Source organism: Indicator indicator, chromosome 18 (assembly GCF_027791375.1).
Source record: "Indicator indicator isolate 239-I01 chromosome 18, UM_Iind_1.1, whole genome shotgun sequence".
NCBI classification, from domain to species: domain Eukaryota; kingdom Metazoa; phylum Chordata; class Aves; order Piciformes; family Indicatoridae; genus Indicator; species Indicator indicator.
In genome coordinates this window covers 5,850,062-5,865,266 of record NC_072027.1, presented here as the reverse complement: position 1 = coordinate 5,865,266, position 15,205 = coordinate 5,850,062, and the positions used below count along the sequence as shown (strand labels likewise).

At 45.2% G+C, this 15,205-nt stretch overlaps 1 protein-coding gene across 1 annotated transcript in view; it reads left to right on the top strand.

Moving 5' to 3' along the window:
* ADAM19 (ADAM metallopeptidase domain 19) overlaps positions 1-15,205 on the top strand; it is a 30,999-nt gene extending 15,794 nt beyond the window's left edge. The window contains exons 6-23 of the mRNA XM_054388936.1: positions 21-213; positions 694-759; positions 2,114-2,185; positions 3,011-3,177; positions 4,317-4,401; positions 4,645-4,784; positions 6,151-6,328; positions 6,958-7,047; positions 8,298-8,493; positions 8,760-8,868; positions 9,376-9,580; positions 10,123-10,203; positions 10,438-10,570; positions 10,649-10,784; positions 11,008-11,074; positions 11,619-11,834; positions 14,258-14,404; positions 15,131-15,205. Coding sequence (XP_054244911.1) covers positions 21-213; positions 694-759; positions 2,114-2,185; positions 3,011-3,177; positions 4,317-4,401; positions 4,645-4,784; positions 6,151-6,328; positions 6,958-7,047; positions 8,298-8,493; positions 8,760-8,868; positions 9,376-9,580; positions 10,123-10,203; positions 10,438-10,570; positions 10,649-10,784; positions 11,008-11,074; positions 11,619-11,834; positions 14,258-14,404; positions 15,131-15,205 — 2,356 coding nt within the window. The remainder of the gene's footprint in view (positions 1-20; positions 214-693; positions 760-2,113; positions 2,186-3,010; positions 3,178-4,316; positions 4,402-4,644; positions 4,785-6,150; positions 6,329-6,957; positions 7,048-8,297; positions 8,494-8,759; positions 8,869-9,375; positions 9,581-10,122; positions 10,204-10,437; positions 10,571-10,648; positions 10,785-11,007; positions 11,075-11,618; positions 11,835-14,257; positions 14,405-15,130) is intronic.

The window sequence follows — 15,205 nt, the reverse complement described above, 5'->3', positions numbered from 1 at the left end:
ATTGCTTCCTGCTTCAACAGAGGACTTATCATGCTGAACAGCAATTCCAGCTATATCTTAGAACCAGTTCCTGACAGCCCAGACCAGCACTTAATCTATAGGCTGGACAACCTGAGGTTGCAGGGAGGAGCCTGTGGCTACCAGGGCACTGGGGATGCAGCTGAAGACTGGCTCAGGGACTTCACAACTGGGATGAAACCACCTCATCAGCGGGTGAGCAGAGCCCAGACTGGGCCCATGCACCATGCCCCAAATTTCCTACCTTTTCTAAGAGGCAGGGGACTGCTGTTCTCTGGGAGCATACCTCAAAAAGTGAAATGCAGTAAATAATCAAGATGGGTTTTAGCAAACTGATTGTCAAATAATGGCTTCAACAGGGAAATAAATAAGTGTTTGGGACTGCTGTGTGGTGTGAGGAATCCAGGCTGTAGCTGTTCCTGCACAGATTTGTGCATCCAATATGTGAACAAATGGGCTGGCTGAGGATAGGCAGCACGTGGGCACTTGCTGTAGCTGAGCTGACTTGTGACACTTGGTGACTGAAAGTCAATAGTATCTGGAGGTCCCTGTGTGTGAAGGAGTGGGGTGAACGGCCTGTGAAAATCAAAAAGGGGAAAAAGTACCTGACCATACATTTTGCCAAGAGTTTCTTGGGGGATGTTGAGGATATAACCTGTGTTGCTGCTGCTGCAGGTGAAACGGGAGACTCTGCAGGCTACCAAGTATGTGGAGCTTCTGCTTGTGGCTGATTATGCAGAGGTAAGAAATGGAATCATGTTTATAGCAACTGAGTGCTCGACCCAGAGCAAGCATCCCACCTGCAGCACCTCCTGGCTGAGAAGAGCAGCTGGTGCTCAGGTTCTCCCTTGCCTACCCTTAGGTCCTACCCTCACCAGCAGACAGAGTCCTAACAGCCATCATCCTTCTGCCACCACTGTCAGACACTGTTGGCCAGGGGAAAGATGCAGGCTATGATTTGGATGAAGGTCTGGGGTTGGAGGTCAGTTCTGGCTGCCCAAGTTACCAGTGGTCAGCCCTGGTTATTGATAGGAGAAACTGCCTTTGACCTAGGGTGACTTGTGGGTTTCCAAGAATGATGTGCTTCTAACTCTGCAGTACACCTAATCTCTGGAGAAGATAACTGCAATTATCCTCTGCTCTGAGCTGGTAGCAGATACATAAACAGACATTTTTAAGGCTCCACATCACAGAATAGGGCTGGAAGAGACCCAGTGAAATCAGCAATCCCTCCCCCCTCCCCAGCTTGGACAGCACAGCAGATGTACTCACTGGCAGTGCAGACTGTATAGTGTTTTGCTGATCATTTAATCTCCAGCACAAACTGGAGTCAAGCTGCTCTTATTCATAATTTACAACTTGAAACTCCAATAGTGAAAGCCACGTAGTGCTCTGGGCTATAATTTCTTCCGAACAAAACTAAAGAAGCAGAACCTATTTTGGTTTCTCTATTAGGCAGCAGGAGAGGAGGGAAGCTCTGAGAGAACATATTACAGCCAGGAACTGCCATATGTTGTTCACCATTCAATTAGACAAGCTGGGGTAGGCACCCTGGCAGGGTCACTGCTGACTGCCCTTACTTTACTGTCTCCCTTGCTAGAAGAATACTCCCAGGTTTTGCCATCTGTTAAACAAAAATCTAAACATTTTGCAACGTTGATTCCTTGAATCAGTTTGCTAAAATGAACCTGTTCATTGCCAAGTGGTTTTGGTAGGCAACTTTGTTGGATGAGTGAGATGTGATGAGTGCTGCAGCAGCCTTGACCTTGGACACAAAGTCATGTTACCATATATATATATTGAACCTGGCACATTTGTCAGTTCTTTGTCAGCCCCTCACTTTGGGGACTGATAAGTTTGGGTTGCTCCACTGTGTAACTGCCACTGCATGAGTGACATTGCTGCAGTGGGATGCCAGGGATGAATGTTGAATGTATATGTACAGGTGGGCTTATAATCAGAAGTATAGTGAAGGAAGGCTTTTGGGCTTCACTTCATAGTTACCTCCCTGTTCCCAGAGCAATGTGACTTGTTTTAACACATTTCACCTCTTTCTAGTTACCTTTGTGCTGCCTGATATGTTCATTTTGTTCAGTTTCAGAAGCATCACTTCAACATCGAAGCAACAAGGCTCAAATTAGTGGAGGCTGCTAATTACGTAGATAAGGTGAGATCAAGTGTGTGTGAACTGAGGAAAGCAAAGAGCAAATCCTGAATTATGGGAATTAATTGTCACAGAGGAAAACTGCCTTCCTGGGAGAGAGAATGTTTCGGCAGTTCTTCTCAGGGGCTTGGGGAATGGAGGGCATCTGCCAAGCAATTCTGTTGTTGGATATCAGGGATGAGGTGGAAAAATACCAAGTTCTTACTTTGGAGCCAAGCTGTACATCTGTGTTTTAATACTTCCTGTAGTAACCATGGCACCTACGTACTGCTTTTTGACAAGGGACTAAGGTAATCACATCACATGCTAGAAATCTTGGGAAGTGGAGCTGGAAGGAGCCTTCAAAGGTGATCCTTGCAGTGGTACCCAGTGTTGCTGAAGTAAAGATTACTACTTTTCACATCTACTCCCTTCATACTCCTCCCTTTAAAATCCTTCCACCACTCACTTTACCCTGCTGCCCATGAAGACTTGTTCTGTTTGTATTTAATGTGGGCAGCAGATTATTTCCTTCTTCTTTTCAGGAATTTTGACATATCTAGAGTTAGAGATGATGTCAGTCTCCAGTCTTTTTTCCTCTAGATTATCTCTTTGTCATTTATTTTAAAATGAAAATTCAATGTCTCTGTTTCAGTTGAGTTTAGGTTTGTGGGTGGTTCTCATTTCTCTCTCTGCAGAGCTGTGGTGCCAAGTGGCAGTGAATTTCCATCTTCTCTGGATATGTGTATATGCAGTAGCATTTAGCAGGGTTTCTATTCAGGACTTAAAACACAGTAAAATTAATCAGTTGTGCTCATTTTGTCATCTCCTTTCCTTCCTGTATCTTAGTTTTACAGATCTCTGAATATCAGGATTGCCTTGGTGGGGTTGGAGATCTGGAGTAACTGGAATAAATGTGATGTAAGTGAGAATCCCTACTCCACCCTGAAGTCCTTTCTGGCCTGGAGCAGTAAGGAGCGGACGTACAGGAAGCACGATAATGCTCAGCTAATCACGTAAGTTTATTTCTCCTGAAGTAAGTTGTTCCTGACAAGTAGGTAGGGTGGGTAGGAAATCAGCATGTTAAGACTAAATCATTCTAAGATTCAGAGTGGCAGGTTTATGTAGTGGCCACTCAGCCAGCATTAAGGTCTGGCACCCAGAGCACAAGTACATTAAGAAAAGTGGAGGTCCCAGGCTCTGCAGCAGTCTGAATGCACACACATCAAATTGCATATCACAAGCAGCTGCACATGATCTGTCACAGCTACATGTGCAATGGCAAGAAAATGTGAACCCTAAGGAAGACCTGCAAAGGGGAACTAAGCCCTTTGTGGAAGGCATCTGCTCCTAACTCATCCCACTGAGACACAGGGGACACGGTGCTGGGAACTACCTAATGGTCTGTGGCTCATCCTGCTCATCACCTTAGGGCCAGTAGCTATGGCCAGCAGTGCAGGTGTCACTGCAAGAAAAATTTGCAGCATTTCTCAGACCTCCTTACCTCTTCCATGGTAATTAATCTACAAGTGAATAGTAGTGAGTCAGGGGAGAAACTTTTAGGGCTGAAATGCAGACATATATTTGCCTTCTTCCTTCTTTGGTTGAGGGTGCTTTTCCTCTTTAACATTACTATACTTCATGTTCACATGGTCATGTCCTGAGCACAATTTCCAAGGCTCCCCCATTTCAGATTTGCCAGCAGGACTGGTGCAGAATTCCAGCTTGCCAGACAGGAGCCAAGCATAGCTGCACCTGAGAGGTGTTACCTAATACTCTGTCAAGTCCCTGATCCTAAACTGGCAAATATCAGGCTTAAGGTAAAATAAGTATTCACAGACAGGACCAAATTAAGGATCCAGAAATGGTCATTTCTATGCTTTTTGCAAAGCTCAGCAGGAGCACTTTTTGGCACCAGACCATTATGAAAAATAGGATTGGCTGGCTGGTCCATAAACCAAAGTATTAAGTCCAAGAAAAATATGTCTTAAGGCTTCATAGCTCTGCTATAGTGTTCTTGAAGATACTACTAAAGAAAATTTATTCACCTGACACTGCATAGATGTATAAAGCTGTGGGCTGCGAGAATTGTTTCTTTGCCTTGCTTTCTCAAGTTCCTCAATGGCATTTCATGGTCTTTCTGGGTTGTCTTTAGGGGTGTGCCCTTCCAAGGTACCACAGTAGGCTTGGCTCCTGTGATGGCCATGTGCTCTGATTTCCAGTCAGGAGGAGTAAACATGGTAAGTAATTGCTAGTACTTAATATGGTATTTCTTGCCAGCAGTGAATACAGAGGGTAGATGCCTCCTAAAGCCCAGGAAGGAAATATTTCCTGTGAGGGCATTTAGCTCACCTGCTAATGGGCAGGAACACCTTCAGCAGATGTTGTCTATGTATAGTAATGATAAGTGCTGCTTACTCCATTAAGAGTTGCACAAGGCAGGCACAGGTAAAATGCTGACATACATCTTTGACCTTGCACAGGATCACTCTGATAATGCCATTGGTGTTGCTGCTACCATTGCCCATGAGATGGGACACAATTTTGGCATGAATCATGATTCAGCTGGCTGCTGTACTACCCCTGCAGCAGATGGAGGCTGCATCATGGCTTCTGCAACTGGGTGAGTTCATCTTGCAGGGTCTCACAGAGAAATTCTTCTTTTTCACAAGAGTCTTGGTGGAGTAAGTGCCAGAAATGCAGACTGAAGGTGGGTCTGTTGCCACCTTCTGGAGCCAGTGTGTTCATAGAGAAAACACTGCTGGGAAAACCCTGGCTTGTTTATTGGTTGCAATTGGCTACATTTTCAATGCTGCAAAACCTGGACTGCCTATTGCCAGCAAGTACAGAGGCATGAAGCATGACCAGAACATGTATGACTGTGGCATGTAGAGCTTTTTACGTGGGGTTTATTTCTGTGTTACATATGAGATGTGTAGGGGGTTGACAGGGTTTTTAAAGCATCTTGTGTAAAAGCTGATGTGTGTTATAATGTGGTAATGAGAGGGAAAAGAATTGCTTCAGGAAAGAGCTGGGCTTTATTAAAAAGCACAGCAAGAGGGCTGTGTTTCTAAGTTAGAAGACATGAAAACAGATAGACTGCATATTGTCTTAATACTGCTTGGTTTCAGTGATCCACAGGAAGCCTGTGTTTAAAAGTGAAGAAATAGCTGCCTTTGAGACAAAGGGGAATCAAGGGTGGAAACCCACAGGGATTCCAGAGCTCATTTTGGATGAGGAACCACAACAACTTCTATATTTCAGTCACGTAAAAACGTCAGACAATCCTATTCACTTAAATCTGCATTCCCTGTTTCCTCAAACCTTCATTCTTGGGATTTAGGAGGTTTCAACAAAATTTTCTCCATAGATATCTTCTTTTATGCTTGTGATTTCCTCCAAATAAGGAAAAACATTTAGGTGAGAAGTGAAAACATTGTGGCATGCAAGCAGAACACACAACATGAATGCACACACGCACAGTCACATGCAGAGTGCCTAGGTTCTGGCACTGTAGCAACAGAAACTAATAATTCACGTAATAGAAACTACTCACATCCTTTGCAATGAGGCAGTAGATGGGGAAAAGGAACTATTATTTTTAGCAGTTAGACTCACAAGTAGTTATTCACAGTCCAAGTGCAGTATTCTCCAGCTCGTTCAAGCAGCACAGCTTAAGTATTGATGGACACACTTATCAGCTGTCAAAGTCAAAACTAACTCAACACATTTTGTTTCTGTAGCATTTGGGTTTGTTTTTTTTTAAGGCTAGACAGTCTTGCAGTGCAATCTCACCTTCTCTTCAAACGTAATCCTGATGGATCTGATTTTGAACAGGCATAGAAAATTGTGATCTACTTTAGCACAATTTCATAGGCTTCAGAGAGAGACCTGTGTCCTCTGGCACTGGTCAGGATTTGTGCTCTTTCTGGTTCTCTAAGCCATTGCCCAGGTGTGTGTTGATGTTTTTCTACGCTGTCCATATCCAGGCACCCATTCCCCAAGGTGTTCAACCAGTGCAATAGAAAAGAGCTGGAGAAGTATCTGCAGTCTGGTGGAGGGATGTGTCTGTCCAATATGCCGGATACTAAAAAAATGTACGGTGGGAAGAAATGTGGAAATGGCTACTTGGAAGAGGGAGAGGAGTGTGACTGTGGAGAGGTGGAGGTAACAATTGTTCAGATCCAACCATTTGGGGTTTAGTGGGACAGAGAGATTTTGTTATGTATTTTGCAGGTTTAGTGATGTGATCTGTAAACAGCTATTGATTGTGCAGGACAGATGCAGACCTTCCCTGTACATTAGTGTATATGCAATGTAAATTGAGGTTATAAAGTATCATGTCTAATTAAATTCACAGTGTGTAGTACCATGCATCCCAGGGATGGTGTAATCTATGTCTGAAGAGAGGTGATGAAATCTTCAGTTGAAAAAGAAAAAAATATCACAGATGTTGCAGTTCATATATAGAAAGTCACTTTACCTATGGCTCCATTCTTGGTAAGGATGGAACTTTTCTCAATTCTTCAACAAAAGGCAGCTGGCACCAGCAGCCCAGACTCACCAGGTGCAGTGAACACAACCTATAGCATCCAGTCAGTCCAGCAAGGATGCAGTGATGCAGTACACACTGCACACACTGAGTATCACAAGTATACAGTGGAAGGAAGGCTGGCACATGGTTTGCATGTAATTAACCATGTACAAGATTAGCATTAGCCTCACACTTCAATGCTCTTGCATGTTCTTGTCTTGAGTGTCTGCCTGCTAAACTGCTTCATCTCACTGTCTTCCAGGAGTGCAAAAACCCCTGCTGTGATGCCAGCACCTGCTCCCTGAAGCTGGGTGCTGAGTGTGCCCATGGCAGCTGCTGCCATCAGTGCAAGGTGGGGTCTTTGGGTTTTCCTAAGGGAGGGGAGAGAATAATGGTGATATGAGTGTGAGGCTGAGAAATGGAGGGGGAAAGGGAGCAAACACAGCCAGACATGGAGTTCAGCTCCTCACCTGCGAGCATGGTCTGATTTTTAGGTGCAAAAGCTACAGGTGCCATCAGACTAGTGAGGTCCTTCCACTAAGCTGGCTAATTTAATTGACTTTGTGATAACAAGATGAGATGTGAATGTTGCTGGAATGAAGTCACATGCCTCTCTCAAACACTGAGATGGGATGAATCAGCATGAATGTTTCTCTTCTTTGGTTCTAGAAGCAATCTAAACAGAACTCTTAAAGCAAACACTTCCTGTGGGGATTAGGCTGGATGCTGTCTCTGCTCTGAACCCTCTTTTCTGGGATGCAGTTGAATTCCTTTAACCCAGGTGCTTGATGAGGAAATACTAGCAAAAAGGATTGTATACATGTGCTGACATCTTTTAAATCTCAGCTTTCCTTGTAGAGGCTGGTTAAAATGTGTTTCTGATTTTGGAGCCAAAGATCTCAAGCTCTGACAACAAATTTACTCAAAAATGAACACAGGCAAAAGTTTCTCTTAAAGTCATTTTTGTGTTTGCCCATTGACCATGCACTCTTACAGACTTACCCTGAGCATGTGGAAAACAATTTTCTAGGAATCAATCCAGCCTTACTCATTTTACAAGAGACTTAGAAAACCTCCTGGATGTGACTGTGTATGCCTTTCTCTTCTCCATGTCCATGGTGGACAGAACAGAAGTGAACTGGGTAAAATTGTAAGCAAAGGAGAAATACAAGCCACAAATCAGAAGAATGTCTCCAGCAGAAGTGATGGGGAAACACTGAAACAAACTTTCCAGACAGGGAGGGTTTTGAAAGCAGATTAGACAAACATCTGTCAGAAATGGTTTAGGTAAATCAAATCCTACCCTAGGGTAGAGGGAGATGGATTGTTGTCCCCTTGAGATTTGGCAGCCTTTCTGTGCATGATCTCATTGCTGCCCAGAGAAGGGATCCAGCCGCTAAGTTGCTTCTACAGAGGTCACCCTGTTAATGAAGTTACAGTGTCACTTGGATCACTGCTGACCTCAAAAAGCTTAAGACAAGGAGGATGAAGCGAGACATGCAATATTTTTATCTTATCTACAGGGAGACATTGTACAGACATAAAACCGCAGAGGAGCCAAGCAGTAATTCAGTTTTTTTTTTTCCCTTTCTGTCTTTTTAGCTGATGTCTCCAGGAACTCTCTGCAGGGAAAGATCAGGACTCTGTGACCTCCCAGAGTACTGCACTGGCGAGTCACCGTTTTGCCCTCTCAACTCTTACCTAATTGATGGGGCTTCCTGTGATGGAGGAAGGGCCTATTGCTACAGTGGCATGTGCCTCACCTACCAAGAGCAGTGTGTGCAGCTCTGGGGTCCTGGTAAGGACACTACTTGCAGTGAAACATCTTGGCCTTTTGAGCAGGCAATGTTATGTGGCATCCTACTCTTACTCACCCTATGAAAGGCAGGCTGACCAGTTATCAGGGGCAAAGTCTGCCTTGCTCACTTGGAGGAGGCACCAAAATTTCCCATGCTCAAACCATCCCAGAAAAAATAAAACAAACCAACAACTGAGGGCTTGGTGTGGGGTGACATGGGCTGCCAGGCTCCACAGGAATCAGCCATATGAGTCTTTTCCATGCAGGAGCAAGGCCAGCACCAGATGCCTGCTTTGAGAAGGTTAATGCTGCTGGAGACATCTATGGGAACTGCGGGAAGGACATCTACGGCAACTACAAGAAATGTGAGATGAGGTAGAAAGCAGCCAAGAGTTGCTCCTTGGAGAAGATGTTTTTCTATATTTAAAAAATATGGGCCAGTAGATAAAACTGATCCATGCTTTGGTTTCATTCCCTTTGCCTCCTGGGAAACCAGCTGCATCCTTGCTAGACTTAGAGGCCTTGTGACCGAAGCTTGAAGTTTACCATTTTCCTTGCCTTTTGCATTTTCAAACTTCTAGCTGGTATTTTTTTCAAAGCAAAAGAAGAGGGGATTTTCAAATCCATAAGTTAAATATAGCTCTTTAATGAAAGAAAAAAATCTCACTCTTCTCAGTGATTTTTGCCTACCTCTGGGGACAGTGAAATGGTACCACCAGTACCCATCAGACACTGTTGCTTGGGCTAGCTCTTGGCAGGTGCTTGCCTCTTCTGTTGTTGAACAATGACTCAACACTGCTGCTTTTATTTATGTGTAGAGGTGATGCCTGCAAAACATTCAGCAAGGCAGAATAATCACTTTAGCCTTTCCTTTGAAATCAGAGATGCTAAATGTGGGAAGATCCAGTGCCAGAGCTCTGCTTCCAAACCCCTGCAGTCCAACGCGGTGGCCATTGACACAACCATCCGCACACAGAGGATGCAGCTGAGGTGCCGGGGGACCCATGTGTACAGATCTGAGAGTGAAGAAAAGGAGATGCTGGATCCTGGCCTGGTGCTGACTGGAACAAAATGTGGGAGCCATCATGTAGGTATAGTCTGTAATGGTTTGGGGGAAGTTCAGAAAAGTGCTGGAAAAGTGCTTTGTGATTATCAAACCATTAATTTCTTATTGTCTAATGCCTTTCTAGGGGATTTTTATGTTTGTCATAAAAATAAATTCTTAAAGGCTACTGAGAAGCAATGGAAGAAGGCTATAGCTTAAGTCTTTGCCAGATGAAGTTCAGTGCCAGTGCTGTATTTGAGATTTGTTAGTTGGTTGTGGTTGTGTTGCTTAGAGGTGAGACATGGAATTAAAATTCAATGTGTGCAAGAGCTCCTTCAGGGACTTGCCACATGGACATGACCAAGCTGTCAGCTTCTGAGCTCTGATTCTTGTCAGCTGGGATGTAGGGCAGCAATTGCATGTTTGCTTGGGAGCTAGGTTAACCTCATGGCCTGTTGTTTTGCCCAGGGTATTACTTGTACTGCCAAGTTGTCTAGGACCCTGCAGGTCACAAAAGGCAGTAATACGGTACATAACCCAAAGAGCTAATGCTATTTTTTTTTTTTTGGATCCTTTCTCTGCAGGTTTGCTTTGAGGGACGCTGTCAGAACACATCCAGCATCTTTGATTCTGAAAGCTGTAACAAGAAGTGCCATGGCAATGGAGTAGGTGTCTTCCTTTTCCTCTCCATTTCAGGCTGAAGCAGGAGGGGCTGCCCTCCATTCAGCTGTGGGTGGTCATTCAGCTCAGTGCTGATACCATGCTACCTGATACCAGGTTCATACTGCACTTGGCCTTCTTCATTATTTTTTATCCAGCAAGGGCTTAATGTTTTTTTTTTTTTAGCTTGCAGTTTTTTTAGGAGCTGGCACTAAAATCTCTGAGTCTTCCTTCTCCAGGTCTGCAATAACAACAAGAACTGCCACTGCAACCAGGGGTGGGCCCCCCCATTTTGCAACAAGCGGGGTAGGGGAGGAAGCTTGGACAGTGGTCCTCCCGTGCCTGAAGGTGAGTGGGACCAAGTCTACTATGGTGGCACTTCAGAAGGAATTGAATTAGTCTGGGAGCAGAGAGTTTTCCATTTAACTAACTCTTATTTCTTACCCTCAGGTCCTTCAGCAGTTGTGATAACTCTTGCAATCCTGGCTCCAATTCTCCTTCTCATTGGAATTCTGTTTTTATTCTATTATTTCAAGTGCTGGAATAAATTTGCCATCTGTTCTCTAAAGAAGACCCCACAATTCAGGTAAATTGTCAGTGCCTTGTCTGCTTACATCCACCCCTTTCAGCATCAGGACTGATGAGAAATTGCAAAGGCTGTGAGGGATATGACTAAATGGGTTTGTGGGTATAGTCAGTATTTGCTTCTCATTTTTTTACTTCAGTCAAAATACAGTGGAAAATACAGAGGAGCAAAAGAAGAAAACATCAAGGAAATAACACACTCTTTTCTTTTTTCTTGTTGCCAGTGACACATCTGGAAATGGGCATGCAAACCCTGCCTTCAAGTTGAAAACTCCCCAGCAGCAGAGGAAGGTAGGGGCAAGGTCACCTTCCACCTGCCTGGGATGAGATGCAGCTGCCCTGAGATGTGGGATCTGGTTCCCTTTCATACTGCAATAAGGGAATGGTTTCACGTAGGGGTTGGAAAAATAGACAAACATCATCCATGGCTAGAAGTCATTGGAGGGTGAAGGCAGTATCTGTTTTTAGCAGTTTCCTTAAAGGCAGGATCTGGGATTCAACTAAGCCTGTGTAGCCACTTGTCTCTCCTGGTGATCCCACTCTCAAAACTGTGGAACTTGCGAACCCTGGGTTTATTTGCAAGTTTCACTTACAACTCTAATGCCAGAACTACTCTGTTCTTTTGATTTCCATTTTTGCCTCATGATCCCAAATTTTCCCAGCCTATCTAATCAATACCTACTAGACATATGCAGCACATACTGGTGTTGGAGGCAATATTTCTCCTATGTGGCTCATAGACCTCATGGAGGTTCTCAAAAGTGTATCTTAAGAGTAAAGAGGTGGTTTAAAGTGGAAATGCATAACTCCAGGGGCTTGTGGGTCTTCTGCACAGGTGATTGGCTTCCCTGAAATCCCATCAAAACCTCCTCCTCAGCAACCTCCAGGGCCCCAAATGAACAGAAAGCAGCCATCCACCTTCTCCACTGGCTCCAGCAGTGGTGTGGGGCAGCCTGCTGGACCAGCACTGCCAGCACCCGTGAAGGACATTGCCCGGCGGCCACCCCCGAGCAGGCCAGCCCCTCCTGCTCCCAAACCCCCTGCCTCTCAGGTAAGGAGTTGCACTGCTGCCCAGATGGGGTTTGATGGGAGGTTTGTTCTGAATGAGGCTGGTGAAGCCTCTCTTAACACTGGTGGGAGTGCAGGAATTACCATGCAGTGTGTGCTCCATCTTGCCACAGGACAATTACCAGTGGTCCTCCTTGCTTTGTAGCATAGCTGACAATGACAGTGCTGGACACTAGTATGCACAATTACTCTTAATTGAGGTCCCCTGATTGCTCTGACCTGGACTTAAAGTCAGCTTGGATCACAAAGCAGCATTCACTTTTCCAAGGTCTCCTAAGCATTTTCATTTGCAAATCAAATAGATAATTCCCAGGAACTAAAGGACTGTACAAATTTTTCCCTAAGCAAGCCCAGCATAGCTCCTCCTGCTATTTGCATGTACTTTATCCCTTTCTGACATTGCCAGTCAGTGCTAGGTCTGATGTTCAGTACTGAGTGCAAGATCTTAATTCCTTGGGATGATCCCCCAGCTACCTTACATTTGGCTATTTCTGGGCTAAAGCCTTGGGAGCCTCAGACAAACGTTGATGTGGAACAGAAGTAGGACCTTTAGCATATTGCACAGAAAACTTAACCCAAAATCCTAGCCATGAGGCTGAGAGTTATGAGGAAAGGGTGTTGGTTTACTTATGCTGGTAATTTTGTTCAGAGTTTAGTACAGACCCCATATTCTTATGGAAAAGGTGGCAAATCACTCACACTGACTTAAAATATTTCTTTACCAGCTCCATTAGGTTAGGGCCAGCAAAGACTCAAAGAGTTGAATTACAGAGGATAGCAGGAGGCTAGCTCCAAGGCAGCCTCTCTCTGAAGGATATAATTGAAAACAAACCCAAAATATTTTAGCGAATGGGATTTGTTTCTAGGTCCATTGTTCCTGTGAACAGCTGGCATTTCAGCAGGAAAGAAAACTAAAACAAAAGGAGGAAGCTGACTGTAGTCAATAAGGAATAGGTATCCTTCCCAGCTGGTTGTTGACAAGTTCCCCACAATCTCCATTGTGTTCCCTCCCTGACCATCCAATCTCTTTATCTCAGTCAGACCTACTAGATGGAACAATTTTTCTAGGATTTTCAACAGAAACCTTACCACTTCTGGCTTGGAGGAGGGCTACAAGATGTACAGGGGAAATAATGTCACTGCTTGCTAGTGTCAGTGTCCTTCCTAGATGCTTGCAGTATCTGCCAGATGTGGTCTCCTGCAATCCCTGTAGGAGCTCTTTGGACCCAGCGGTCAGTGGTGGATTTTAGTCTGCCTTGTCCTTCCTGCAGTCAGAGGGCAAGGTCCTTGGAGAGCAATAGATCCTCCAGCATCAGCTGATGCAGTCGTGGAGAGTCACATTTATGCATAGTCTAAGGACACTGAAGGGTTTTTGGGTGCCCTCCAAGCTGTGAGTGCAGCTGTGTTTATTAGAGCAGCGCCTGTAAGCCAGAGACTTAGCACAGGGACTAAGCAACAGCAGGCAGTTAGTTCTTGTGTGGGTAACTTCTCCCCAAGGGCATGCTTTGCACTGAAACTCGTTAGACAAGTGGAAAATGTAATGCTCTGAGTATCCTACAAGGGACAGCTGTGTGCACAAACAAAGCCATAAGCCACTGCTTCAGGGCTGCATGTATGTGTTTGTATAGGCTCATGTGTAGATGTCTATAGGGCTTACAGGCATTTGTATGGGCAATCACACAGTGAGTGTATGCATGTGGAACTTGCTTCCAGGTGCATCAGTAATGGGGCTCACTGAAAGGCTCTGGAAAATAGCCTCCCAATTACTTGCAAAATTCAAGGCTTAAAACTTCTGGATCCTCTAGCAACCAGCACACAATGTGCTTTCAGCACATAGCTCCATTTAGGAGGCAGAGCAAGGTAACCCTTTTGCCCTGTTTGGTTGTCCTGAAGCCAGCTGCCCAGCAGCCTCAGGCCATCTGGTTTTCATGACCCTTGATGGGTGAAAAACTCATAGATGCCAAAAACCACTAATCACCTGTGTAATACAATTAGCCATCATGGCAGCCACCTGTGCTCCCTCCTTGATTCATAGAGGGAGAGGTCTTTGCAAGCATGGTTTTAGCTGTCTCCCTTCAATCCTTTGTCTCAGGCATGGAGGCTATGGACTGAGTTGTGATGGGGACTTCTGCCCAGTCTGTAATGTTTCTTCTGTTCTTTGTAAATCAGCCATTAGATTGTAGTATTCCTGGGGCTAACTCCAAACCAGAGACCTCGAGGTGTGCAGCTGCATACCCAGGCTGATGTCTCAGACCTAAAAAAAAAGAAAACCAGCCAAGAGGTCTGAAGGGCCTGTGGCTGTAACCAGGAGTTCAGGTCATGTAAAGTGAATGCAAAGTTTATCTCTGTTCTCAGGCTGAGTGTCTGTTCAGGCTAAGAATTCAAAACTGTTTTCTTCCTGCGTAGGATATTTCTAGGCCCCGGCCACCCCAAAGAGCTCTGCCAGCTGATCCCATCCCAGCTAGACCCAGAGCCTGGCCAGGGAACAGCTCTGCCACCTCACTGCCTCCTGCACACCACAGAACTCCAGGACAGCTCCAGCCTGCTGCAGAGGTAGGCTCTGAGTGCAGTCCCACTCCCTTGGGAAACCATGTTCAGAAGGGAGTAACTCAGACTGCAGACACCTTCATGCACAGCCCTGATGGGTGGAAATGGAGAGGCTGTTTGGTTGGTTACCTTTGTTAGAGACATCTCTGTTTTAACCTGTTCCTTATTAAGCAAAACAGTGAATCCAGTCCTTTACTCCCTGAGCACTTCCTCAGAGAAGCCATTTGTGTGAGTGACGCTGAGCAGTGGGGGAGTCAAGGTGTGTGTGAGTGACTCAGAATGGTTAGCAGAAAACCAAGGAAGTCCATGTAGTTGTTGAAGACACTAGTAAGAAACAGAAATTCTCTCTAGCCATGGCTAAGGAGATGCTTTCTCTGCAGGGAGTGTTTCCCAAAATTGCCCTTGATTAGGTCAGGAATTTCAGTTGCTCAGTTCAGCTCCCTGCAAACTGGACTCCTTGATACAAAACACTCCTACTCCACATGCCCCAGGTGCTGCTTCCAACCTGAACTATACTTGAGGCTAGCTGTGAAAGAGAGAGAACTGCATGAGCTTCACCGTGCCCCTGGTGGGAGAGTTTCCTGTGTGATGGATTTGGGTGTGAAAGCATGTGAACAAGGACAGGCTTCCTCTGGCTGGCTCTAAAGTCAGCTCCAGGACAGTGAGAGGGCAGCTTTGCTCTTTCATCAGTGCTCACTCCTCTCTCTTTTCCCTGTTTTCCTTCTCACCCAGAACACTGGTGTCAGGACAGCTGGAGCAGCAAACATCTTCAAAGTGGGACATCCAGGCTCCCGTGGGCACTCATGA